Source organism: Uloborus diversus, chromosome 6 (assembly GCF_026930045.1).
Source record: "Uloborus diversus isolate 005 chromosome 6, Udiv.v.3.1, whole genome shotgun sequence".
NCBI classification, from domain to species: Eukaryota; Metazoa; Arthropoda; class Arachnida; order Araneae; family Uloboridae; genus Uloborus; species Uloborus diversus.
Window position 1 is genome coordinate 134169943 of NC_072736.1, and position 27454 is coordinate 134197396.

The following is a 27454-nucleotide window of genomic DNA, read 5'->3' on the forward strand; positions in this document are numbered from 1 at the left end:
GGGGAAGAAAGGTTTAGGGATCTCCCTGGAAATGTTTTAAAATTTATGTCCGAAACATTTGTGATGAACATTAGCAAGCCAGAATAAGTAGTAAAGGGCATGTAAAAAAATTCAATTGCCCTTCCTTTGAAAAAGTTTTGGATTCGCCCTTGCTCCCATCACATTTAGAGAGCAAAAAATTTAAATGCCCATTATCTATTAATATGTTACAAGATTTAAATTACCAAAAATTAAAAATCGGCTATCTCTGCTCCTCTTTTTTTAAAGAAATTTTACTCATATTTGTAAATATTTTATGTTTTCACCTGTTTTAAAGCAGGAGCATGAAATCACATTATTTTCAAGTCTAGTATAAGTTAAAAAAATGAATAAATAAAAAGTGACAAACTCGTAAGATGACACTTATTAATGATTTGGGCTCAATATCATGAACTGAACTTTGCTAAGAATTTTACAAATGGCTAGAGACCTTTCAATGCATCCAACTTAAACTATAAATAGGTCGGGTTGATACAAACCAATATGATGCCTTTGATACAAAGAGCCAGCATATATACAATTCTGAGATCACATTAAATTCCTACAACACATACCTAATATAGGCATGACAAATAACAATATCACATTCCATCACGTTCGTTAATGTACTGGTAAAATATATACATTACACAAAAGGAAAAACTTCTCAAAAATAATACAGTTTGCTTTGTAAAGAGTAAACGATAACCTGCTTTCTGCATACAATTTTGAGATGAGCAATGCTAAAGAAACAATTTTCAATAAATTCATACATGTGAGGTTTCCTGGCTGCTTTTGTCTTTTGAGTGTACATAAAATGCAAATAAAAATAGTTTTAAATAGATGATTAAAATAAAATATATAAATAAATCAAAATGTGGGAGAAAAAAAAGGAGAGAGAGAGAATGATTTAAAAGGATATTCACTTCATCATGCTCTAAAAAAACATTTGCTGTTACACAATTAAAAAAGAACACACTATGAGTATCAGAATGTATTAATCATAATCCTTTTCTTTCTGTTTTCTGGGAGAAAAATGGTATAAAAGCAAATTACATTCAATAAAAACTGCAACCTTTTAAAATTTTCTTTAATATGTATGATTTGTTAGATGCTACAACTTATTTATAAGCATATAAATATGCAATGATATTAAAATAACATATGGGTTACTTCCATTTCTGATAAAGAACAATACAGGTTACTACAAGTGTTTTGTTCGTTTCGAAAGGCTATTTATTTAAAACTATTGCATGACTATTGAGATCTAACTTTTTAGTAGGGTGGGGGAGGGGGGGTACATAGACAAGTTTTTTAATGCGCTCACAAAGCATTGCAACAGATCAACAATGCACAAATTGTAGCAAACATTTTTGTTTCTTGATTTGTCGAATTTCACAAAATACTGCTCACCTGATTTAAATTTTTTTTCAAAACTAGTACAGTTTGAGACGATTTTAATTGATATCTCATCATTGTTATTACAATACTTTTGAATGTATAGAGTTAAGTAAAAGGGTGCTTCATTTGCAGTAACTCTGAGTAACACTTTTATTAAACAATAGGAAAATACTGTAATGCTATAATTGAGGGAAAAAATTCAATACAAGTTTAATTATATATGAAGTAGATTTTTAGCTTTTTTTCATTTTTAATGGTGCTATTTCTGCAGTATTAAAAAGATTATGTACCAGTTACCTGACGGTAATTTTTATTGAAAATTTATATCCTCAAAACATTGCTCTTCAAAAAATTCAGACCAATATATCCGTTGAACATTTTGTGATTACTTTGTTTCTCATTATCCATTTCAAAAATATATATGTAAGCAACTCTTACTATACAATAATCCACATGTACTAGAAAAAAATTACATCTAAATTTGTTGTTATCGAGTAATCAATTTTCTTAAATACATGAGTTTCTTCATACATGATTTTTTCAATAGTTTATTTACCAGTTGCTAAGTAGCTTTTAAATTAATTGTTTCTCACTTTTTAAAAAAATCTTTGCTAATGTTTCGCTTTGGGTGTAAGTGGGGAAGTTGAGCATTCATATAGCTACAGCACTTCATCCGATAATGAACTGTTCTCATTTTCATCAATTTTTTTTTCTCCAGTCAGTCATACATTAAAACGAAAAAACCATCCAAAATACTTGAAAATAAAGTGCTTGTTTTTTTAGTGTAAAAAACACAAGTTTTATGTTTTAATTTAACTATCCTTTCTAATACCCAATATTTTCTTTGAAGTTCAAACTGAAGCACGTAAAAGTAAAATAATCAAATTCAAACTAAAAAAACTTTGCAACAGTTGCCAAGATAAAATGCAGGGGAAATATTCAAGTGCATGAAATAATTCTTAAAATCTTCTATGTCTGAAGCCATACTTGATGGGTATGCAAATGTATGACTGAAAAGTATTGTATAAAAACAAATCGAGTTGAGAATCAGTGAAAAGAACTGTTATTTTCCAGCTAAGCATGGTAACACTGATAAAATACCACTGAGATGTAATTTAAATCACAAATAATTGCATAATTAGATAAAACGTTATGTAATAGTTTGGTTTCAAAATTACATTACAAAAATATTAATTATTAATATTCCTCAATCACAAGATTTTTTCTCCGTCATGGTTAAATGAATAAAATAGAATAAAGAAAAACCTTAGGCAGTGTTATGCATTTATTCGAAGGATTTATAAGGAACTAAAATCTTGAAAACCCAAGACAAATGTAAAAAAAGACTGGTTATCTTTGCAGTGAATATAAAACTTGATTTATACAAGCATATACGATATTCTGAAGTAAACTGGACCAAGGAAAACTAAAAAACATCCAACACGGAAAAGGAAATTCAAGCAAGAGTTCAAGTAATATTTCACAAAGGCTTCGATAAACTAAATAAAATTTCGAGAGACTCATAATCCACAAAAATTGAAAAACACTGGGGAAAACAATAGAAAGTAAAATAATACAAAGTATAGAAACAAACAGAAATTCAAAGTGTCTTGTGTAATTTAAGGAGGAGAGTTTGAAATCATGTTGAATTATAATGCCAATAATCAGTACTGGAAATAATTCGACACTGAAAGTAAGAATTTATAGATTTAAAATAATGAATGTACTTCAAGTTGCTTTAGGATTGGTTTGTAAAACAGACATCTCTGTTGAAATAGATTTATGTATACATTTTTTTTTCTCAATTTTTCTTAACATTTACATACATGTGTAATGGGTTATAAACTAACATAACACATGTAAGCAAAGATGGTGCTGATGGTTTATTATCTAAACAATCTTACAGAAGCTCAGAACTTCGATAATATTAAGATAATACCTTAACATTAGTTTCACTTAACAAACAACTAACTCCAGTAAATGGGAAACACCTTTTGACCAGTTCTGCCATTTTTAAAGATGATGGTGATGGTTTATTATCTCAGCATTAGTCTTACAGAAGCTCAGAGCTTCTGTTTGATTAATATTAAGATAATACCTTAACATTAGCTTAACTAAGAAAATACCTAACTCCAGTAAATGCTGAAGATCTTTTGACCAGTTCTGCCATTTTTTAAAAACACACGTAAGCAAAGACGGTGGTGATGGTTTATTATCTTAACATTAATCTTACAGAAGCTCAGAGCTTCTGTAAGATCAATATTAAGATAATTCCTTAACATTAGCTTCACCTGAGAAAATATCTTAAATCCAGTAAATGCGGAAGATCTTTTCATCAGTTCTGACATTTATAAAAACATATGTAAGCAAAGATGGTGTGATGGTTCATTATCTTAACATTAGCTTTACCTTAATATCTAACTCCAATAAATACAAATCTTTTAATTAGTTCTGCCATTTTTAAAATGTCAAATATATTTAAAATAGAAAAACTCCTTATTATATTTAAAAAAAATACTGCATCAAATTCTAATGACAATGAGAGTTTTCTACAAACCATCAAAAACAATGTTTAGTGTTATGTAACAATAAAAAGTAGAAATTATTGCTGTTTTAAGCCATCAAGAACATTTTTCTTTCATATCTGAAGAATATTTAAAATACTACACAAAATTACTTGAACCACATACAAGTACAGAAAAGGCAACAGTAGAGGCAGCTGAGGATATAAAATACACAACATCTTATCACATAATACAAAAATTTTAAACATATTATAAGGTATTGCTTAGACTAAGTATTCAATTGTCAGTCTCTTGAGCAGCAGATACAGCAAAATTGGTATGAGAAAGGTACTCATTTCCAAATGTACAGAAGCTTCTAAATATTTAATGAAAGTATTTCTTAAAATCACCGATTACATTATAGTTCCTCATTTATCTATGTATGCATGCATTATGTTTAACTAACTAAGAAGTATTGTTTAACTAATATATTGTTTTGGTTTAGAACATTTCACAGCTGAAGCCATCTGACATCAAGGCTGCAAATGTCAAGATCAGAAACAGTAAGGAATTTCATTTAAAGAGTAGAAACTTTTAGAACAATTATCTATTATTAAAGCAAATCAACATGCATGTAAAAATAACTATATCAATGTGCTAATTTCCGAAGTGTGTATAAGGTACAGAACAGATAGCATATATCCTCGACAGCTTTTGCCTTTTGGCATCAATTGGTAGTTTTCATGGCAGAAATTTTTCCTTTTATGTGGTAACCAAATTAATTTGCAACGATATTTAAAATTTTTTTAAGCTTTTCATATTGAAGTAAAACTATTCAAGAGAAAAGCTTTGCAGCTGAAGACATGTAATTTAATTATTTGAACACAGAATTGGAAAGAAATGCACACAGATATATCTTAATTTCATGATTTACCAGAATTGCCAATGCCAACGAAGGAGCAATACTTAAAATATGAGTTTCTTTTTTTCTGATGCAATGTAAAAGGTCTAACTCTCACCACTACTTAAGAAAACTAGGTAAAACTAATAGTTTAGAACCCATCTATAATGAATGAAAAACAATTTTGTTCTTTGCACTTCAGAGCAGTTGGCAATCCTGGGTTCTTACTGTATTTTCAACATCAAGCGTACTGTTTCTGTGGTACATTTCAGTCGGCCGTAGGTGGAGAGGGTTTTGGGGGTAGATACCCTCTAACAATCTTTGGTTTTAAGCTATATTGCTTATTGGCTTGAAACTAAAGGGATGCAAAGGAAAATGCTAATATTATCTGTTTCAATAGAAACTTTTGGCTGTGGAAGTGTAGTTGACAGTGACTTTTGTCACCAATAAAAAACCCCACCAATAGAGGGTAAATGACATCTGTTTTGAACATACACAATCCATCAAATATAAATCAGGAATGTAATTTTCAATGAAAATGAGATAAAATAACTGAAATTTGTAGAAATCTTGTATTATGAAACACTGCATCAGTCTCTCATTAAAAGGTCTATGGACTGAAACAATATGAAGAGGAATTCAATTTTGAAACATATGAGGCATTGAGAAGCAAAGGGATGTAAGTGGCAAAATTAAAAATTTGGAGATAACCAGTACAAATGGTAGGTGAACCTCTCCTCTGTCTTGGGGCAAGAGATTGTACTAGTAGCTCTGGTAGATGCTGCTATACAGCATCATTTAGAAAAACGTTTCAATGACAGCCTACCTATGATCGAATCTTTAAAGCGGGTTTCACTCAAAACTTGAAAATGTCCACTTACATTCCTTTGCTTCTCACTGATTTATATGTTATTACAAAACATTTAGTCAAATTCAAATTAGTATATCAAATATGGCGGTTTTATTTAAACTTGACATTTTTGCTTGTAACTTCTCAAATATTTAGAGGATATAGCAAATCAACATTATTTTGTGATACTTTCAGGTAACATGTTATAAAAAACCAGTTTATTTCAAAGTTTCACTGATCAGTGAGTTTTCTTCAAATGAATTGTAAAACAGATACAAGAAACACAATAGAAAAATAACAGATGAAAAAAAAGTGAAATAAATATTTTTAAACACATAATATTAAAAACATAAATTTCTTTTTACTCATCACAGAAAAATCACATGAGGTACAACTCACAAATTAGGAAAAGGTTTCATGACCCATACTTGTTCACTATGCACATAAAAAGAAATATAATAAAATAAATTCAGATCTTAAAATAATAAACAAAAATAAATTGAATAACAAGGGAAAAAATGCAATAAATAAAACATAGAAGCAAGTGGGAAAAGTAAAAAAGAAAAAAGCATTTTCCACTAAAAGATTAAATGATAAAAGTGCTTGAAAATAACGAAATTAAATGGTAATGCTATTTGAAAAACAAATAACTAAAACTTAAAAATAGATTGCACTTTTAAGTGTAAATTACAGCAAAACTAGAACATATCGAATGATGTAATAAAATAGATACTGGATACCAAGAGATAACATTTTCTATACCTGTGTTGAAAAAGAGTTTTTATGAAGTCTTCACAATTAACACATATCAAGATGTTCTATGTGAGTGTGCAGTGTGAGAGAGAAATTATAATGAGCAAGTTTATGGAAATGTACATCACGAAATTAAAGAACACAGTAAATATTGTACTTAAAAATGTTTTAAAATTCAAAAGTACATTCATTTTTCATTCAGTTATAGTTCTTTTTTCGAATTTTTAAATGAGAACGTTTAAAATTTAAGGTTTGTAAAAAGAAGTGCTACATCCAGGGCCAGCTCCAGAGGGTCAAGCTCAGTGCATATTCACCAGCAAATTAGAATTTGGAAATTTTCCCAATTAGAAATACGGTATAACTTTGATTTAACAATTTCCTCAATTTAAGGATACATTTCACTAGTACGGATTTGACTACATTGAATGTCTTCGCTCCTCGATTTAAAGATTACTTTTTCCTGTTCCTTGACAATTGTTGAATCAAGGTTATACTGTACCACCCACACAAGGTAGTAGAAATAGTAGAGCTGGTCTTGGCTACAACAAATAAAACAAACCAAGATAAACAAGTATTTGTTCTTTAAAAAGTGTTACATTTCTCAAAAAGACAAACATGAAATGTTATTGTAAGGTGAAAAATTTGAGAATTCTTAAACAACTTATAACAAAAGTTTCAAGCATTGATAACCGTTTCACCTAACACTTTTAGGGAATGTACAAATAATCCATCAGATTAGCATCAGACGAAATGTAATGTAACATTTGATAAACAAGATTTAACTAGAATATAAATGACTAATTAACACAACCCTAAAAATATTTTTTCACCGTAATACTCTATGCTGTAAGATAAAATCTCATTTCCATTCTATCTTGATCTGCTTTATTCTAAGCTGAAGACCAAAGAAAGCCTAGCCGCTAAAAGCTCATGCATTACAAATCTGATTAAAACCTATATACCTTTAAATGGTTATTTTAATGGCAAAAACCTCACACAAAATTAAGAGGATTTTCATACATAGAACCTATTTTATCATCATTGGGAATATCTCCAAACGTAACATTCACTTCCGACAACAAAGGAACAGAATTTTCCGGATTTTCATTCGGATCATATGCAGGTTTATCTTTCAGCACTTTTGGTTCTTCTGGAGTACTTACAAATGCTATAGCATTATTCTTTGGGGAATGCTCTTCAAATCTCACTTTACTTGATTTAGAATTTAATGGTGCTAAATCTTTATCATCTTCTGATAGAGTTTTGCGGCACATCACACTTTTGGCTATGGGTATAACCATAGCTCCAGAAAATATGACACAAAAACCGGTGCAGTAAAACGTAATATCATAATTGCCAGTCATGTCAAACAATGCCCCTAAAAAAACAGAGAAAAATAACAGTAAAAACTTAAGTATATAAAACAATAGAGTGTATGAATAATGTTAGTTTTTAAAGAGATAGGATTCATATAATTGCTATTTTCCATTTTAATGCAAAATGTTTTTTAGAATAAGTAATCAAAGGTTTAAAATTCAAGTTCATAATCCTCCTAAAGAATTTAAATTTTAAAGGAATTTTGAAAAAGGAGGAGGTTATTAATTAGTAACTTCCTTACTTTTGTTTATTAATACATAAATTTCCATGGATAAACAGAGCATTTACTACCTTTTTTTTGTAACTGACAGTGGGTGATTCCAGGGGGGGGGGAGCCCCTACTATTGTTTTACCATATTGACTAGTTGGAGAGAAAGTTGTGGGTGGAAAATTAGTAACTTTCACCAAGATATTTAAGGCTTATCTAGATATTTTACTGATTAAATTACTAGCATTTTAACAAAAGATTAATCATGAAGCTCCTTAAATGATTGAATTACCATTGCTGCATATACGTGTTTTGTAATAACAAAGAAGCCCTTTTTCAATGCAAAGAAGTGTGAGTGTTTAGATCTGAGAAAAGATTTTTGTGCTTCAAAACCTTGGCAATTCATTTATTTAATTTCTCAGCACAAAGGTATTTATTAGTTTATGAAGCTCATTGTTTGCAGAAGTGTAGGCTATATATTGTTACAAATTCTGTAAATAGTAATTATTGTAGTAACGTAACCTGTAAATAGTTTCTTGTAATGAATATACAACCCCTATACATATGGCTAAAGTATACGATCCCCCTATTTCTTTTTTGTTCATTGATAAAATTTGATAATGGTCTACTATTTTCGAGAAGCGTTTGAATCTTGTGGAATATTTGAGAGATTTCTTTCGATGTTTATAAAAGCGTCCCGCGTGATAAAAAGTCGAGTTTCGATTGAGAATTCAAACTGAGAGTGTATTAGCTCTGTTTATTGCGAGGCATTTCGCTGTGTTGTTTTTCATATTTGGAAGTAAATATGTGTGTAACCGTTGAGTTTACGGTGTGGTGTGATATTTGCTTAATTGCTGATGATTAATTTAGCAGTTGTTGACGATCTTTCCTGTACATAGTGTAAATAAATTCTCTGTGTTTTTAATCAAGAACTGTGTCGTCCTTTCAAGAAAGTTGGAAGTCGCGCCGGATCCGTTACAATTGGCGCCCAACGTGGGGCTACTTCTGGACTTTCTTGGAGTAAGTGTGACTTTGGACATTTTTTTCATAAAGACTGTTTGAATTTATAGACTTTGTTTTTATGGTGATTACTCGCGCAATGGATGACCAATTAAAACAACTTCTGGAAGCAATTAATGCTGTGAAAAGTGACTTGACTGAAAGTTTGGCGGCTAATCAAGACCAATTAAAAAGTGATTTGACTGCAAGTTTTACAGCAAATCAAGACCAATTAAAAAATGAATTAACTGCAAGTTTTACAGCAAATCAAGACCAATTAAAAAATGAATTGACTGCAAGTTTTACGGCTAATCAAGAACAATTGAAAAGTAATTTAACGGCGCTGAAAAATGACCTAGCTTCTAACCAAGAGGAAATTAAAAACGACCTTACTTCAGTAAAGACTGTGATGGAAAATAAATTTAATGAGATAGAGCATCGAGTTGATGCTTTTGATGAAAAATTTAAAACAGTAGAAAACCGTATCGCAACAGTTGAAAATCATGTGGATGAGAAAATTAAAAACATGGAAAGGAGATTGGCGACCGCGGAAAGCAGCTCTGTACAGTTTGGCGCTCCCACATCGGTTGCTCGACCGTCCATTAAACTTGCCACATTTGATGGGAAAACTTCGTGGCAGGTTTACAAAACTCAATTCATGATAGTGGCGGAAGCGAACGGATGGGACTCTGCTACCAAGGCCTGTCATCTTGCAGCATCCCTGAGAGGTGACGCAGCGGACATTCTTCAGACCCTTCCGGACAGCCAGCGCCTGGATTTCGCCGCCCTCACATCTGCGTTGGAGCTTCGCTTCGGTGAGAAGTGCCAGAAAGATTTCAGCCGACTCCAGTTGAAGTCCCGTTTCCAGAAAACCGGGGAAACCCTGCAAGAGCTAGCGGCGGACGTCGAGAGACTGTCTCATCTTGCTTTTTGCGACTGCCCTGCGGATGTACGAGACAACCTGGCACTCAACTACTACATCGACGGGGTTCGAGATCCGGAAATCCAGAAAGCTCTACGGATGGCGGATGTCAAAGATCTGAATTCTGCTGTTGTGTATGCGATGAAGTTGGAGGCCGCTCAGCAAGCAACCCGCAAAGATCGCCATTCAATCCGCGGCGTGAAAACTGATGAGCTTGATCCGGTTTCGTCACGTTTTGCTGAACTTGAAAAGCAAATAAAAGAAATTGCAGGAACCCTCAAAAGGATTTCGGCTCCCAAGGACCAAAATCGACAGCCACTCAAGTGCTGGAAATGTGGCGGCGAGGGTCACTTACGAAGAAACTGTGAAGCTCGCCAAGAAACCGGAGGGAAGAGCATCTCTCCCTCTCAGGTCCAGGAAAACTAAGCCATGGCAATCTCGCGGGGCGGAGGTCGCCAAACTGGAATGAGCCCCATCTTAATGTTTTCCAGATTTCATCGACGAGTGGCGGCAGTAATGTTTTTTTTTTTTGCATATGTAAACGGGTTTCCCTGCGAACTGATTATTGACACTGGAGTCAATGTTACAATCATTAGAACAGATGTGGCTCGTCAATTTGGACTCAACATTCTATGGACGCCGCCCTGCGTTACCCTCCAAACTGTGACAGGTGACAAGATCGAGATTGAAGGTAAAGTGAACTTAGAAATTGTGTTTGGAAATGCCACTTACCATCATACGGCATTCTATGCTGCTATCACAGACCCCTTCATTCTCGGATTGGACTTTTTAAAGAAGTATGACTTCAACCTCGACTTCAAGACTAATGAGCTGCATTCGATGAGAGAAGACATAGCCGTTTTCCCCGCAGAAAGTGATGTAAAATCCGCTCATCAAATAATAGCCCAAACAGATTTATCGATTCCCTCAAGGTCAGAATCATTAATACCTGGCTCCATTGAAGAAAGCAATAGTTTCTGATTTGGACTAATTGAATACCCCAACTTAAGCAATAACCCAAAAGGAGTGCTGGTAGCATCTACGCTTGTGGACCTTTCTAAAGATGTAATTCCTGTGTGAGTCGTCAACGTGAGTGAAAGGCCAAGGAATATCCGGAAAGGTGAAGTGTTGGCAACTTGTACTCCAGTAAAATGCATCATTAGAAGAATCAATTCCCCCGAGACTGTGTCTTCTGAGTCCTTGACATCGAAGTTAATTGGGGGTGCGCCATTATCGAAAGATCAAAGAACTGCTGCGGAACAATTGGTGGACGACTTCAAGCATCTGTTTTCATCTACATCGTAGGATGTGGGCCAGAAGAATTTAACGCAGCATAGGATCTACACTGGAGAACACGCCCCCATTAAACAGCATCCAAGACAACTACCGTTCGCCAAGAAGCAAGAGGTTGAGACCCTCCTGAAAGAGATGAAGGAGAATGATGTCATCAAACTGTCATCCAGTCCTTGGACCTCTCCCATCGTCTTAGTCTGAAAGAAAGATGGCTCCACCAGATTTTGTGTCGATTACCGACGGCTGAATGAAATCACTAAGAAAGACAGTTACCCTCTTCTACGGATAGACGACACCTTGGACACTCTTTCTGGACACAAGTGGTTTTCGACCCTGGACTTGAAGAGCGGCTACTGGCAGGTTGAGATACACCCTGATGACCGAGAGAAGACAGCGTTTACAACTGGACAAGACTTATGGCAGTTTAAAGTGATGCCCTTCGGCCTCTGCAATGCACCAGCTACGTTCGAGCGTCTTATGGAGACAGTGTTAAAAGGACTTTCCTAGGAATCCTGTCTGGTGTACTTAGACGATATCATCATCGTGGGACGCAGCTTCGATGAACATCTGGCTAATCTTAGGAAAGTGCTGCAAAAGCTTAAGGAAGCCAATCTGAAGTTAAGCCCGTCCAAATGTAATTTGTTCCGCCGGGAAGTGAACTACCTTGGTCACATCATCTCTTCTGAGGGTGTACAAACCGATCCAGAAAAGGTATCTGCGGTGAAGAGTTGGAGTCGTCCCGAAAACATCCATCAGCTGCGAAGTTTCCTGGGGCTCTGCACGTACTACAGGAAGTTTGTGAAGGGTTTTTCCAACACTGCATGACCTTTGCATAAGCTGACGGAGAGCAAGCAAAAGTTTGAATGGTCCAAAGAATGCGAAGATGCATTTCTACGACTGAAGGAGGCTTTAACATCAACGCCTTATTCTCTCATATCCTCAGCCTGGAAAATCCTTCATCCTAGACACTGATGCGAGCCACGAGGGCATCGGAGCCGTTTTATCCCAAGAAATTGACGGCAATGAACATGTCATCGCTTACTGGAGCAAATGCTCATCAAAGTCGGAGCAAAATTACTGCGTCACCAGAAAGGAGTTACTGGCCATAGTGAAAGCTGTAGAACACTTCCATCATTACCTCTACGGCCCAAAGTTTCTGCTTCGGACAGATCATGCCTCGTTAACTTGGCTTATGAACTTTAAGAATCCAGAAGGCCAGATAGCCAGGTGGATACAGAGGCTCCAGGAATATGACATGGAGATCAAGCACCGAAAAGGGTTGTCTCACGGTAATGCCGACGCTTTATCAAGGAGACCCTATCCTGAGAACTGCAATTATTGTTCCCGAATCGAGAAACAGTATGGAACGACTAGCCCTACTGCCTATCAGGTGACAGTGACTCCAACATCATCAGAACCTGATCCATGGAGTGACGACCAAGTTGGAAAAGATCAACTTGAAGACCCCGACATAAAACCAATTTTGGAGTTCATGGAAAGTGACAGTCAGCGACCTAGCTGGCAGGACGTTTCCATCTTCAGTCCTGCAACAAAATGATACTGGCTTTATGGAACTCACTCCATTTACGGAATGGCGTACTGTACCGGAAATGGGAATCTGATGACGGCAAAACATCTAGGTGGCAGTTACTACTTCCCCGATCAAGGATTTCAGATGTTCTGAAAGAAATACATAGTAGTGCGACTGGAGGACATTTTGGTGTCTTGAAAACCCTCAATAAAGTTCGGGAGTGCTTCTTCTGGAGCAAGGCGAAGGATGACGTGGAGAAGTGGTGCCATTCTTGTGACGCCTGTGCTGCTCGTATAGAACTGAAGAAGAGAAGCAGAGGGAAGCTACATCTGTACAACATGGAGCTCCTTTCGAACGAATTGGGATCGACATCCTGGGTCCTCTACCAAGAACTGCTGATGGGAACAAATACATTCTTGTTTCCATTGACTACTTCACCAAATGGCCGGAAGCATATCCCATTCCAGATCAAGAACCTACCACTGTAGCAGAGACTCTAGTCCAGCACTGGATCTCGAGATACGGAACACCTTTGCAGATCCATTCCGATCAAGGGAGGAATTTCATCTCTGCTGTGTTTAAGGGCCTATGTCAAATTCTCGGAATTGAGAAAACTAGCACAACACCACTACACCCACAATCGGATGGCATGGTGGAGAGATTTAACCGCACAATCCTGAATAATCTCTCGCTTATGGTCTCCAGAAATCAACAGGATTGGGACAAGAGGCTATCTTTGTTCCTGCTGGCCTACCGCAGTGCTGTCCACGAGACTACCGGATATGCCCCATCTCAGATGCTCTTCGGACGAGAGCTTCAGCTACCTTGTGATCTCGTCTTCGGTCGTCCTCCTGATGCGCCTTCATCGCCTGAGGAGTACATCCAGGATCTCCAGGCCCGGCTGGAAGACGTTCATAACTTCGCACGAGAGCGAATCAACATCGCGGCGGAGAAGATGAAGACCTGATACGACACAAGGTCTACTGGACATGAATTCAACGAAGGCGACAAGGTTTGGTTATGGAATCCCATCCGACGGAAAGGTCTGTCACCCAAATTGCAGTCGCATTGGGATGGACCCTACAAAGTCCTTAACCGACTAAATGACGTCGTAGTGAGGATCCAAAAATCACCTAATGCAAAACCTAGGGTTGTACATTATGATCGGTTAGCCCCATACTATGGCCATAGTTCATGAGTATTATGTAAACAACCATGGTTGATAACATAAAAGTTGTAGATAATTTTTTTTTCGATTGAGAATTCGAACTGAGAGTGTATTAGGTTTGTTTATTGCGAGGCATTTCGCTGTGTTGTTTTTCGTATTTGGAAGTAAATACGTGTGTAACCGTTGAGTTTACGGTGTGGTGTGATATTTGCTTAATTGCTGATGATTAAGTTAGCAGTTGTTGACGATCTTTCCTGAACATAGTGTAAATAAATTCTCTGTGTTTTTAATCAAGAACTGTGTCGTCCTTTCAAGAAAGTTGGAAGTCGCGCCGGATCCGTTACAATATGTTTTACCATATTGACTAGTTGAAGAGAAAGTTGTGGGTGGAAAATTAGTAACTTTCACCAAGATATTTAAGGCTTATCTAGATATTTAACTGATTAAATTACTAGCATTTTAACAAAAGATAAATCATGAAGCTCGTCAAATGAATGAATTACCATTGCTGCATATACGTGTTTCGGAGTAACAAGGAAGCTCTTTTTCAATGCAAAGAAGTGTGAGCGTTTACATCTGATAAAAGATATTTGTGCTTTAAAACGTTGGCAATTCATTTATTTAATTTTCCAGCACAAAGATATTTATTAGTTTATGAAGCTCATTGTTTGCAGGAGTGTAGGTATGTATTTAACCACACTTTATTATTTGGATAGCTATCTTTTGTTTTAAATTAAAATATATTAAATCAAATCTGTTCAAATTTAATTGAGCCAACTTCAAAGCAGAAAAGGGAGACTAAGGGGGGGGGGGGTTGTGCTAAAAATATTCTCTAAGCAACATCAATATTTTTAAACATCACTTTACTTTTTAGAGTCACACTATGAAACTGATAAATAAAAGAAAATATGCAAACATGAATCTAATTACAAATAAACTTGGTACCGACTCCAAATTTTCAAAATTATTTTTTTGCAACTAAAATACATTTGCAAATGTTACATAACTAAAATAAAAACACGCCATAATGCATACTTCCTAATTTTGCAAAACTCAAAAATTATATTGATAGGTAAAAAAAAGTATTAATGTTTTTAACAGAATAAATCTACTTTTTACCTTTCACCGCAATTTAGGATTGTGTAAATGACAGTAATTCTTCTCAGTTTCATTTCAAATTCGATTCAAAAAAAAAAAAAAAAAAAACTACAGTATAACTTTGATTTAATAATAACCAATTTAACGATTTCCTCAATTTAATGATACATTTAACTGGTCCGGATTCAACCCATTGAACATATATTTTCCACGATTTTACAATATCCTTGATTTAACAATAACCTTTCCCAATACCTTGACAATCGTTAAATTGGGGTTATACTGTAGTACGCGTTGTGGCCCTCCCGAAACTTTTCTCTTATCTATCTTATGAGTTCCTGGATTTAACGTACAATCGCTCATGTAATCGCTACTACAAAATTCTGCTATTCGCAAAAGCGGGAAGATTTCAATGATGGAGAAAAAAGACTGTTGATGTATTGCTGAAGTGGGATGAACACAATACTAAAGTCAAATTGTAATGACAATATATTATATACTATTTAAATTTTTTAAACTGTCAGTAAATTAGTTTTCTGTTCCGAATTTTTAAGATTGTATGATGTAGCCCGGTCAATTTAGACATAAAAATAGTGATCCAATAACAAAAATTCGGGGAAAGCTAAATTTTTGTAGGGACCTTGGGCTTACTATTACAAATAAGGTGCCAAAAGTTACCATCGATCCCATGTGCGCTAAAAAAGTTATTCGGGGTCAAAGGTCAAAACTTTAGGTATTTTGGATTTTTCTCAAAAACGGTAAGTTTTATCGAAAAGTACTGCAGACCAAAGTTATAGATCTCAAAATCCTCTATAAAAATGGTCTGTATGATTTTTTTTCTCCAAGACCAAACCTTCCCAGATATTGCGTACTCTCAAAAGCAGTCATTGCGTACTCACAGCGAGTCATTTACAGAATCCCTTCTACTTGCATGGCCTTGAATAACATCTGGCTATTCTAGTCCGTGTGGCATCGTTCACATACCCAAAGGGGTCGGACCTACTAAGGGCATGGGCGCACCCCTCAATATCGCGGACCCCCCCCTAAGAAGCAAGAGTCCCCCTCCAAAAACTGAGAAAAATACCCCTCAAAACAACCCCCTTTTAAATGTTTTTTGAGCTCTCAAACTGTAACCACATTTCATACAATAAAACATAGTTTGGCCGGCGAGTCGAATTATTATCTTGATTTCTGACAATGTTTGGCCTTAGTGATACATTGTGAGTAAGATTTCTGGATTCTAATCTGACTCTAAGAAATCCATCTCTCTTGGTTAGACAACAAACTGTGTTTGACGCTTCTTTGTCTAATTTTACGCATCGTCTCACTGCTTTAATATAACGTGAGGTATTGGAAATCATATAATTCAGTAGTTACGCCCTCAAGCACCATTTCTTTTAAAGTTTTATCTGATATTCCTTTTTTAAGAAGATGATCCGAGTTTTCCCACTTCTGCTTATCAAAGAACTCAAGTTGAAATCTGAAATTGTAAATTTTCGCTATACAATCAAATTTTTTAAACTTGCCATCGTACTATGTTTGGATCATCAGCTCTTGTTCTGCAAACTGGTTACTTTGAGAATCTAAAAAATATAACACTAGGCATTGCGGATGACCATCATCAGAGAACTTGTTTCAAGACGGATTACGACGATCAGTTTGAAGATGGACAATGAACATGTATAATTCCAGATTTCAATTTTGAAGCAGAGAGACTGCTATGAGCTCATCGATAAGCAGAACTGGTAAAACTCGGCAGCTCCCTCTTTCAAAAAGGGGACTTCCTATAAAACTTTGAAAGAAATTGCTTGGTGGCGTACCTACTGAGTAGTATGGTTTTCAAAACTTCACGTCATACTAAAGCAGCAAGACGATAGGTAAAATAAGAAAAAGAAGTGTCAGGTACTCAAAACCTCACATGTCATACTAATGCAGTGAGACGATAGGTAAAATAAGAAAAATAAATGTCAGGTACAGTTTGCTGCCTAGCCAAAAGGGAAGGATTTATTCGAGTCAAATTAGAATCTGGAAATATTAAGCCACAATACCATCAAGCTACAATTTCAATCAAGACTGAAAATTATGAGAAGTAAAATAGTTCAATTCACATGTCAAACTTATGTTTTATTGTAATCAATGTGGTTACAGTTTGAGGGCTCAAAACCCATTAAAATTTCTTTAGCAACGTCTTTTGTTTCAAAGGGTGACTGATGTGGGCTGTTGCAAGCCACATTATTTTAAAATTTTTATACTTAACCTTTGTTCTCTATCATAGGTAAATTTGACATTTTGAGCCAAAGTTATCTGCTAAGTGGAGAATTAAACATTTTTTTACTAGATACGAAATGCTTTTATTACTTATTTTTTTTCGTATCTATGTAAGAATTAATTAATATGAAAGCAAACTTTTACAAATCATAACTTCTAATATTTTTTTCTCTAAGTACGGAGCAACACGATGTTATTCAATTTTAACACTATATTGGTCAAATTCAAAATTCAACGCATGTATGGAACTTTAAAATATAGTTTACTATTAAAAAAGATCTTATGCAATGTGTAATCTACACAAAAAGTCTGCTCTTATCTGCGATAACATCAAATTTATCAAATTTTGTTATTTGATGAAATTATTGTAACTTTTTCCAGTTTCTATGCAGTTATGGTCAACTTCAAGGCGCGAGCGACACCTCAGGATATTTTTTGCGGTCGAAATCCTTTTGTTGAACCAAATATCTCTACAAAAGGCAACTTTTCCGGGCTATTACTTAGCGTTTATTAGATTTTGATTTTTTTCAATCCACCCTAATGAGCATGGCCAGTACTTCAAAAGGAAGTCCACCTCGAACAAGAGCGGGATTAAGTGAATCTGAATCCAGCTTTTGTTGTAAAAAACACTGCTTATTTTGTGGCGAGGAAGCGGATGAAGAGGCTGAGAAGAACAAAACGCAGAATTATTGCAGAAAAATTTATAAAGTTTCCACACTTACATTCAAAGAATCTCTTTTAAAATTAGCTAAAGATCGTTCTGCTCTTGCTCGTTTTAATTTTGAGTATGATTTAGTCGCTGCTTTATGAATTTTCCTTTCATTATTCTGCATTTTCTTCTTGTCAGCCTCCTCATCCCCTTTACAGCCACAAAATAAGCAGTGTTTTCAAAAACAAAAGCTGGATTCAAATTCACTTAATCACGCTACAGTGCGAGTAGGACTTGCTTTTGAAGTACTAGCCTCTTTATCCTCACGTTGCTGCAGAGATTGAATTTTTCCGGGAGTATGGTTTTCTGCAATCCACGCGAATTGTAACGGACTTTTGACTTCTTAAATAATCAGCATTCTTATAACTTCTCCTGAGACTTGCATCGATTAAGTTGGCATTCCACAACTGCCCAGCACAACAGTTTCACCTGCAGTCAAAAGTTTATTGCAAATAAAGCGAAATTGTGACATTTTTCTTTAAATATTGATCATCACAAACAACAGTAGAACGCTTGTGATAAATAAGTTTATTCACTCGAACTGCACGTTTAACTCTAAAAGAAGCAGGTACGTCAGGGGTGCCCTCCCCCCCCTAGGAGGGGCCATTGAAATTTTTAGGGGGATTGTTTTGAGGGGTATTTTTTATTTGGGGGGGAGGCATGCTTTTGGGGGGATTTCTGCGAAAATGAGGGGGGTGCGCCTTTGCTCTTGGGTTGGGCACCTCTGGGTACGTGAATGATGCCACACGGACTAGAATAGCCAGATGTTATTCAAGGCCACGCGAGTAGAGGGGATTTGGAAAATGACTGGCTGTCTTTTGAGAGTACGCAATATCTGGGAAGGTTTGGTCTTGGAGAAAAAAATCATAAGGACCATTTTTATAGAGAATTTTGAGATCTACAACTTTGGTCTGCGGTACTTTTCGATAAAACTTACCCTTTTTGAGAAAAATCCAAAAAACATAAAATTTTGACCTTTGACCCCGAATAACTTTTTTAGCGCACATGGGATCGATGGGGACTTTTGGCACTTTATTTGTAATGCTAAACCCAAGGTCTCTATAAAAATTTAGCTTTTCCGGAATTTTTGTTATTTCCATTGTCTAAATTGACTGGACTAATGTGAAACGTCGATAAAATAGATAAGAAAAGAAAAAATGAAGATATGAAAGGGCAAATCAAAAGCACAAGAAATGACATTATATGGGACCTTGTGTTGTAGTTGCTGGGAATTACGAAAGCATATCACATCTAATGATCCAAAATGTATGACACTTAATGCAACCCAACAAACATTTTGTAGTTAATCCAGCTCTCGGTTGCAGAAATAGCGTGTTGCTCGTCGCAGTTTTCTGAGGTGGTTTGTAGACTATTTCTGAATTCAACAGGTTTTTGTATTTTTAAAAAATTTGCTTTCTGAACAATTTTTCCTAATTTAAAGCAGAAAAATACAGTTCAAAGTGAAATAGAAAAAAATAAAAACAAAAACAGCGGCTTAAATCTATGCAGGAGTCATATGTAAGAGGCCAAAAGCACCACTTGCAACCACAGTTACCTATGCCTCAGTTTTGTATTCTATTTTGAAGATCTTTAGCCTTTGTTTTACTTGTAATTTTTAAATTTTGCATTTCAATTTCAAGCATTCCTTTTTGCAGGTTCACTGATCTAATACTGGTCTACCTTGTCGATTACTTTTGGATTTTTTAATCTCCGTCGCAGACTACTGAAAAAAATTCTGCTACCAGGATACCGCTTCCTAATATTTTGTTCTTCCCTCTTTTGTAATACCTTTTAGTTGCAAACTAAGGTAAATTTATACCAGATTGAGAAAAAAAAGCTTAAAAAATGCAGAAAAGGTCCATTTCAAGGATAATATGTTTGAGTTTCTAAAAACAATCAGCGTAAGGTAAACTAAATATGCTCTTTTGTTGAATGTCTTTGTATCCATAAGCTCACTTATTTTGCATTGAAAAAGGAGTTCCTTGTAACCCTGAAATCTGTGTATGCAGTAATCTGCAATTTTTTAGCAATTATATATTGTTATTTCTAATTTTTACTTTTCATGCACAAAAGTATTTAACTCAATGCTCTGTCTATGTCATGGTCCATCTAGGATGTTTATGTCCGTTTTTTGCCTGGAATATTTCGGGCTTTACCACAGCACAAAATAATTCATAGGAGAAGCCTGTACTACATGGATCTTGATTTGAATCCTCATTGTATGGCAAAGTTGATGAAGTATAGGCTCCAGTGCTTTAGAATGCACCACTCAGAGGTTTTCTCAAGACTAAAGAGATGAGTAAATCAAGATGCCCTGACACAACTGAAGAGGTTACACCAACCAAAAGTCCTTTTCTCTAAAACAGCTTGAGATACACCAGGAAAAATGTCAGCCAGAAATATCTTGGATGGACACAATTCACAAAACAGTTATATTTATCACTTTTTTTTTTAAATATCAATTTTGCTTATTTCTTATGCAAAATTGGTTATTTTGCTAAGTAAAAGTTTTAAGGATGTTACTCAATATGCATGTTTCTATTCATTAAAGCAGGAATTCAGTGATCCCTTAGTGGTAAATCAAATCACAGGAAATTTTTTACTCCTGGTACTGTGTTGTTCATATGCACCGTCATACAAGTGCAAAAAAGCTAAGATATGCAGTGTAAAAAAAAAAAGAAAATATCTTATTTGTCATGCCAAAAATTTTTTTGCATTTCTTGCAAAGCATCTATCATACTTCAATCTATTTTTCCAGAATATTTCAATCTAATACTTACCTGCAATAGGTGGTCCGATCAAATTAGCTATGCCTTGAACTAGCAGCAATAACCCGTAAGCGCCAGTGAAATTATCCAGGGAGATTAAGTTGACTATGATGACGGGCACTAAAGTATAGTTTGCACTGATGGTGAAACCATAAATTCCAACTAATGTAGCAGTAACATAATATTCTGCTATCACGGGTAACAATATGAGTGAAAATCCACTCAGTACAATGAATCCACTATACAGAAGAGATGAATCAATCCATGGTTTATCACCAATATATCCAACAATGACCTAAAAGAGATGATAAAAACCTTAATAAGATAACAAGTTTAAGTATATGATTCACTTTGCTGTTATTTTGACCATGAATCTTCCCTTTAAACCAGGGTTGGCTTTCTGCCGTCAGAAACTAGTTTTTGCCGTGCCAGTGGCAGAAACTGGTTATAACTGGTAAAAACTGGCAAAAACTTAAACATGCCTTTAATATAACTCAAGTAATTAGTAAATGATATTTGTTTAAGTAAACTAAAAAATTAAACCTCATTTCATCATTTAAAAAAATAAAATCCCATGCTAGTGCCCTTGATTTAGTTCAGAAAGGGAACTTTTCAATTGCAGAGGCTCGTAGTATTTGGATTAATTTAACAAAGGATTAAAAATCATACAGGGGTGCTCAGGAAAGAGGAGTGACATACAAAATTAAACAGGCATTACTGATTGTAATTTGCTCACTTATATGCTTCCTCTAAATTGTTTGTGATTGAAATTATGTCATGTGCTTCAAGAAGAAAGTGCCAGAATTTTATCTGCCTCAATTTTGTACCTAATGTCACAGCTTTGCAAAACAAATTGGCCCCATTTCTCAAAACTTATTTTTCCCGTCAAATTTTTACCATAACCCCAGTTACTACATGGTGGACCAGTTATACAATAGATGAAAGTTTCACGAACATTGCTTGCTCCTTGCTGCATCATTGTCTGCTAGCTCTTCTGTTTTAAGAATATTCTAAAACTTCTCATTTGTGCGTAGTAAATTGAGAACCTGTTTAGATTTTTGAAACCACCTTTTCTAAGAGGCAATTGCACAGGGTCCAAAGAATGTAACATTTGATTTTGAATTGTGATAATTTTGTAATAAAATTACAGTACTTTGGTTAATAATTATTTTTTCCATGCATTTTCAGTTGTATATCAAGAATTAATTTTTTATTTTGTGAGTTTTTGCCAGTTTCTGCCGCAAAGTGGCAGAAAGTGGTTTTTGCCATGCCGGTTTTAACCGGTTTCTACCAGTGGTTTTAACCGCCTCGGCAGAAACTTGCCAACCCTGTTTTTAACTATTAACTATAGTAGGGGCAAACCTAACCTAGCAGCGCTGTAATGCTTTGATTATGATCTGAATAGCCTTTATAATGCTGCCAGGTGAGATTTGTAGCAACTACAATTTAATGACAATTAAAAAAAAAGATCACATTTTTGACATGCACTTGTTAATTTCTTAAACTCAAGAGCAAGGTCAGATGAGAAGCAAAATAATACAATGGAATTAAAAGTACAATGAAAATGACAAAAAGAAACTTAAAAAAATTTTTGCATTCGTACCTTTAGTTAAATTGTTAACTTTGCCCCTCATATTTTAGTATAAGACATTTTTCACGTTTTTACAAAAAGGAATGTAAGATGTTCAGAAAACTACAGATTAGGAGTAAACAAAAACTTTTCAAACTGGATAAATTTTTGCAATGAAAATTAGTAATACAATTTTATTTTAAATAGTTAAAATTTCAGAGCCAGACAAACAATATAAGTCCAAAAATTGTGATTGTCCATTTATTAGTGCATTGTATGCAGAAATCTATTTTGCATCCAGTCATGTGAACCAAATTCTTTAAAAAAAAATTCTTGTCAACTTTTACCAGGGTTAAAAGAGTGCATGTCCCATCCTTTGTATGCGCCAGAAAAAAAATCTTTTGTCCTGTACAATTATCATAATGTGACTTACATTCTTCTGGTACTGAGGTACAGAAATGTGAATCGATTTTTCGATTCTTTAATATCTAAGCATTCTTTCATGAACAAATCAATGAAAATGACACAAGTACCTACCACACAGCAAAAGCTAAGACAGAATTTCAAGCAAATATTGAATAAAGTGGGCTCTCTGTAATCTGAACTCATGGGACCACACAAAAGTGTTCAGACTACGGGGGTGTTCATTATAAAGAGAGACTTGATAATGCATGTATAGGTATTCTATTGTGTAAATGGATTATGTTCAGCACTTCACCGAGTGAATTATACCAGTAGTAGGACTCGACTGATGCATCGGCGCCGATGGTTCAACAATTTAGCCATCGGCGGCCGATGCTAACTTGCAGGAAACATTGGCCCATTGACCTTAAAAAACATCAAAAAGCCGATGGAATTAGCCGATGTTTTCGAAAAAAAAAAGGACCTTTGCTGTTTTGCTTTTTAATACAAAGTAAAGGGAGTTATTGTTTTCATATTAAATTTTTTACTAAAATTTCAGTATGAATTTCTATTTTAGCCACCCATGAAAGAATGTTTAATACTGCAAACATTTCAGTTGTGCACTTCCTTTTTTGTTTTCAATCGGGTGTTCTAAAAGGCCTATTAACTCCTTTTTTTGTGGATATTATATCTTTCAATGCAAAACTAATATAGCGTCTCAGACTGACGATCATTCAGTGATATAATTGCCGAATTGGAGACCAACTTGGAAACAAATATGAGATGGCAAAACCGATTTTTGTGACATTTTGTTAGATTCCTGTTGAACCAACGCCAATTTTTCGATATTTGTACTATGATTCACAGTAATGCAGTCTTTTCTGTATCGCTTCGGCAGAGTTACAAATTTGGGACCCGATGAAATACATTTTGGGGCCCTCTTTCTCTATCACGGAAGTTGTGGGAAGAAAGCGGTGTCCCTGCAAATGTTTTTTGCTGGGAATAGGTAAAAGTCACATGGAGCGAAGTCCGACGAGGTTGCAAAAAATGGCTTCCAGGAGAGCTTCTAAAAGCTATACGAACGTTGGTAGAAGTGCATAGTTGCTCAAGGTAACTATTTTGTAGATAGATGTGCTTCGGTAATGCAAACTATTCAGGGTAAGGTTTTATACAGCTTGTTCTGAAACTTTTAGTTCATACTACATACTTCTGAGTTTTCAACTTACTATTTCATAACGTTTTTGAGTGACGCAAGTTTAGGCGCATGAAGATATCACATGCTTACTTGCGATAATTAACTGAGGAGGTGTTCAAAATGGATATTTCAGTCATCTTTATGTTCTTAGGTACATATGCATGTACAAATATGCTGAAAAAACTTGTGGACCTTAAATTGGGTGATCGTAAAATAGAAATTTAGGTCGAAATCTGAGGTTTTTTTTGTGATTACAATTCTCTATTCGTAGAAAGAAAGTAAAGTGAAATGAATAAATGATCCTTTAAATCCCTGACAATTTTAGCAATTTAAATCCGTTTGATTTTTTTTTTGCCATCAGCCATTCGGTGAAAAACAATTAGCCATCGGCCATCTTTGAACAATCTGCCAACAATTGGCATCACCCCATCAGCCAAAAAATGTCATCGGTTGAGCCCTAACCAGTAACTGAGATAGAGGGTCTGAACTTTAGATTGGTGGCTAGTTTTATGTCTAGTTCAACTCAATAGGACCTAAACTCTTACACATTTACTCTTTTAATTTAAAGTTTTATATAACATTCAACAATAAAATATTATAATATAGCTTTTGACACAATACCTGAAAAAAAAAGTAATATTTAATCCGGTTTTGCATTGTCTATTCCAAACAATGTACGAGCTGTCATCCAATTTTTTAATCAAAAATGTTTCTGGTTGATTCTCAACCGAATATTGTTTGAAGGTAATTAATTTCACTTCAAAGGTCTTGAATACTACTTGATAAAAAGGTCATATTCTTGAAATATAGTTCAGTTGCAGAAAATTAGGATCTCACACTTATTGCTCAGATGAATGATTTTTGTGATGCAGTAATATGCAGGAAAATGATTTTTCTTCTTCATCTTAATGCCCTTTGATCACTGATAAAATTGGGAATGCATTACAGTCTTTCCAATTTGATTGGTAGGAATTTCCGAGTACAATTTTGAACATGTTCAGTATTAGAGAGGTAATAATTGAACGGGGATTAAAAATAGAATTCATAATACTGGGGTGTTCACAGTACAGAGAGGCCAGCTTATATGTTAAGTCTATGGAATTTCGCCAGGACCATCAAAATGTGTTCAGAATATTGGGGTCTTCACATTAGGGAGTGTTCAGATAGAGAGAGTCCACTGTAGTTTACTCAGGCCTGTCATTTTGAAATTTTACAGGGAGTAGAGAGAAGGGGAGGGGGGCGAATACTCAAATACACAATGCAAATTTCATCGGAAAACAGAAAATATGCCCAGTTTTATGTTAACTTAGCAAGGGGGAACGGCAAGGGCGCCCATATGGGGGGGGGGGGAGAGGAGGCAAGTAAGGGCTCATGCCCCACTTAGAAATTAGATTTTCTTTGCTTATAGTACTTTTTTCTTTGCAAAAATGTTTAAACATTTCTTCTCCAGCCATTAATGAATAAGTCATTGAAAACGTCAAATTTTAATAACTCTAATCTGTACTGAAATCGGTTTTCATATCATACTAAACCATGGAGAAAATATCTGAGCCCTACCCCCTTAAAGTTTTGCATATGAGCACCCATGGGAGCGAGAGCAATTGCCCCGACTTCCCTTAACGACGGGCATCAGTTCACTTGAGAATCCAGAGACTGCAGTCTCTGGATGCTTTAATGAGCATCCTCAGCAATTGCTTGCACTTATGTCTGATAAGTAAGTCATAAAATAGAAGTCTCAATTTCTCAGACACTACTTGATTTTCTAAGCAGTATAAGCTCTTTAAAAGTTATGAAAAACATTTGATTTCATTACTATTTAGGTTGTTCTTAATAGTCCTAATTTTGTAATAGTCAAATCAAGATCAGCAGCGATGAAGAGTTTTAGAAAGGGGCTGTCCACAAATGAGGCCAAGCTTTGAGGTGGGAGGGGAGTTCGTAAAAATGCGAGTTTGTGGTAAGGGGGAGGGATGAAGCAACGAAAAGTGTGACAACAGTTTTTTTAAAATAAGAATATGATTATGAAAAATAGCGTGACATGTGACAAAAAGGCGAGAGTGGTGTCACAAATGTTGAAAAAAAGTGACATATATGGAAAGGCCCTAAGCAGTAGTAATGAACAGGTTATTTTTTAAATACCATGTTATTGAATAAATAGATTCCTACAGAGACCAAACAAATTGTTAATGGTGTAAAGATTGAAAAATAAATACCCCCACTTTAAAATTTTAATTTAAATTCTCAATAAAAGTATATTTTAATCCCCTAAAAGTAAAATATTACAAAATTGAAATAAACTTTAAAAATTATGGTTCTTATGAAATTCTATTCATAGTTGGTGTTATACATAGTGTTAGTATTACTTTTGTAGACAAAAATTTAAACTTAAACAAAAATATATGAAAATATATTATGCTTACACTTCAGAGATGACTGTTTAATGCTTTAAAAGTAAAATTTCCTTTCTCTGTAAAGGATGCAAAAAAGATTGATCTTTTAATATGTAAGTGTTGTAGAATAGCGGAGACAAGAAAGGAAGGAAAAAAAAGATGCAAATAACTTAGCAATAATAACTTCGTTTCAGTCTTTTTACTGCTGTTATTTCAAAGGCACAGATTTAAAGCTTTGCATGGAAATTCACTCCTCGCCCCCAGATTTTTTTCGAAAAATATTTTAACTCTAGTACTTTCAGAAATTCAAACTTGAAAAGCAATTGATTTAAGTTCCTGAACCTTTGTAGGTGAAAGACTACGATCTCACTTTCAATAAAAAAATACTTTACTTTTATAAATAAATGAAAAACAATTGCGAGATTATTTGTTAAAGTTAAGGTAAAAGAGACGTTTTTAAACGCATTAAAAATTGATTTTCAATGCAATAATAGAGAATTTTTATTCCATACTGTATGCTAAAAAAAAAGTAAAGAAGTGTGAAGTGCATGTTTTAAGTAAGTCATTCAAATTCAATCAATCTATTGACTTTGTCTTCAAGATGCAAACTGAAGGTAAATTTCGCGAAATACGATACTTGATTAAAGTAGGGAGAGGGAGGAGTCACTTTCATCAACACAAGCAGCATAACAAACGATCGCGAAACGAGAAAATTTTACTCTTTCACTAAAAATTTTACTCTTAACATCGAAACTTTAATTTTTTTTAAATAAAATTATTAAGTGCAATATCGATGAAAATCGAAAGTTTTTCACAAAAATAGGGAAAGTTGGCAACTTTGAATAGTGCTAAAAATATCAGAAACAAAAACATACTTAAAGTACTTATACAGGGTTCATACTCAATTTGGATAAAAAAATTCCATGACTTTTCCAAGACTTCATAAACATTTTCATGACCTTGTTACACGAAGAGAATAGTACTATTTAATGTCAAACTTGCCAACTTTTTCGGAAATGGGCATTAGAAAAACTTTTACATGAGTGTCATTACCTCATTGGAGCACTTACTTGTGACTGAAAAAAATATCAGTACATACTGCTGAAAGTAATAAATTATTCTTTTTTGTCTT

At 34.7% G+C, this 27454-nt stretch overlaps 1 protein-coding gene across 1 annotated transcript in view; it reads right to left on the bottom strand.

The window, feature by feature from the left end:
- Positions 1–7419: 7419 nt before the first annotated feature.
- LOC129224993 (monocarboxylate transporter 14-like) overlaps positions 7420–27454 on the bottom strand; it is a 31160-nt gene continuing 11125 nt past the window's right edge. Inside the window, exons 3-4 of the mRNA XM_054859541.1 lie at positions 20781–21063; positions 7420–7805 (exon numbers count right to left, since the gene is read on the bottom strand). Of these exons, the coding sequence (XP_054715516.1) occupies positions 7420–7805; positions 20781–21063 (669 nt within the window). The remainder of the gene's footprint in view (positions 7806–20780; positions 21064–27454) is intronic.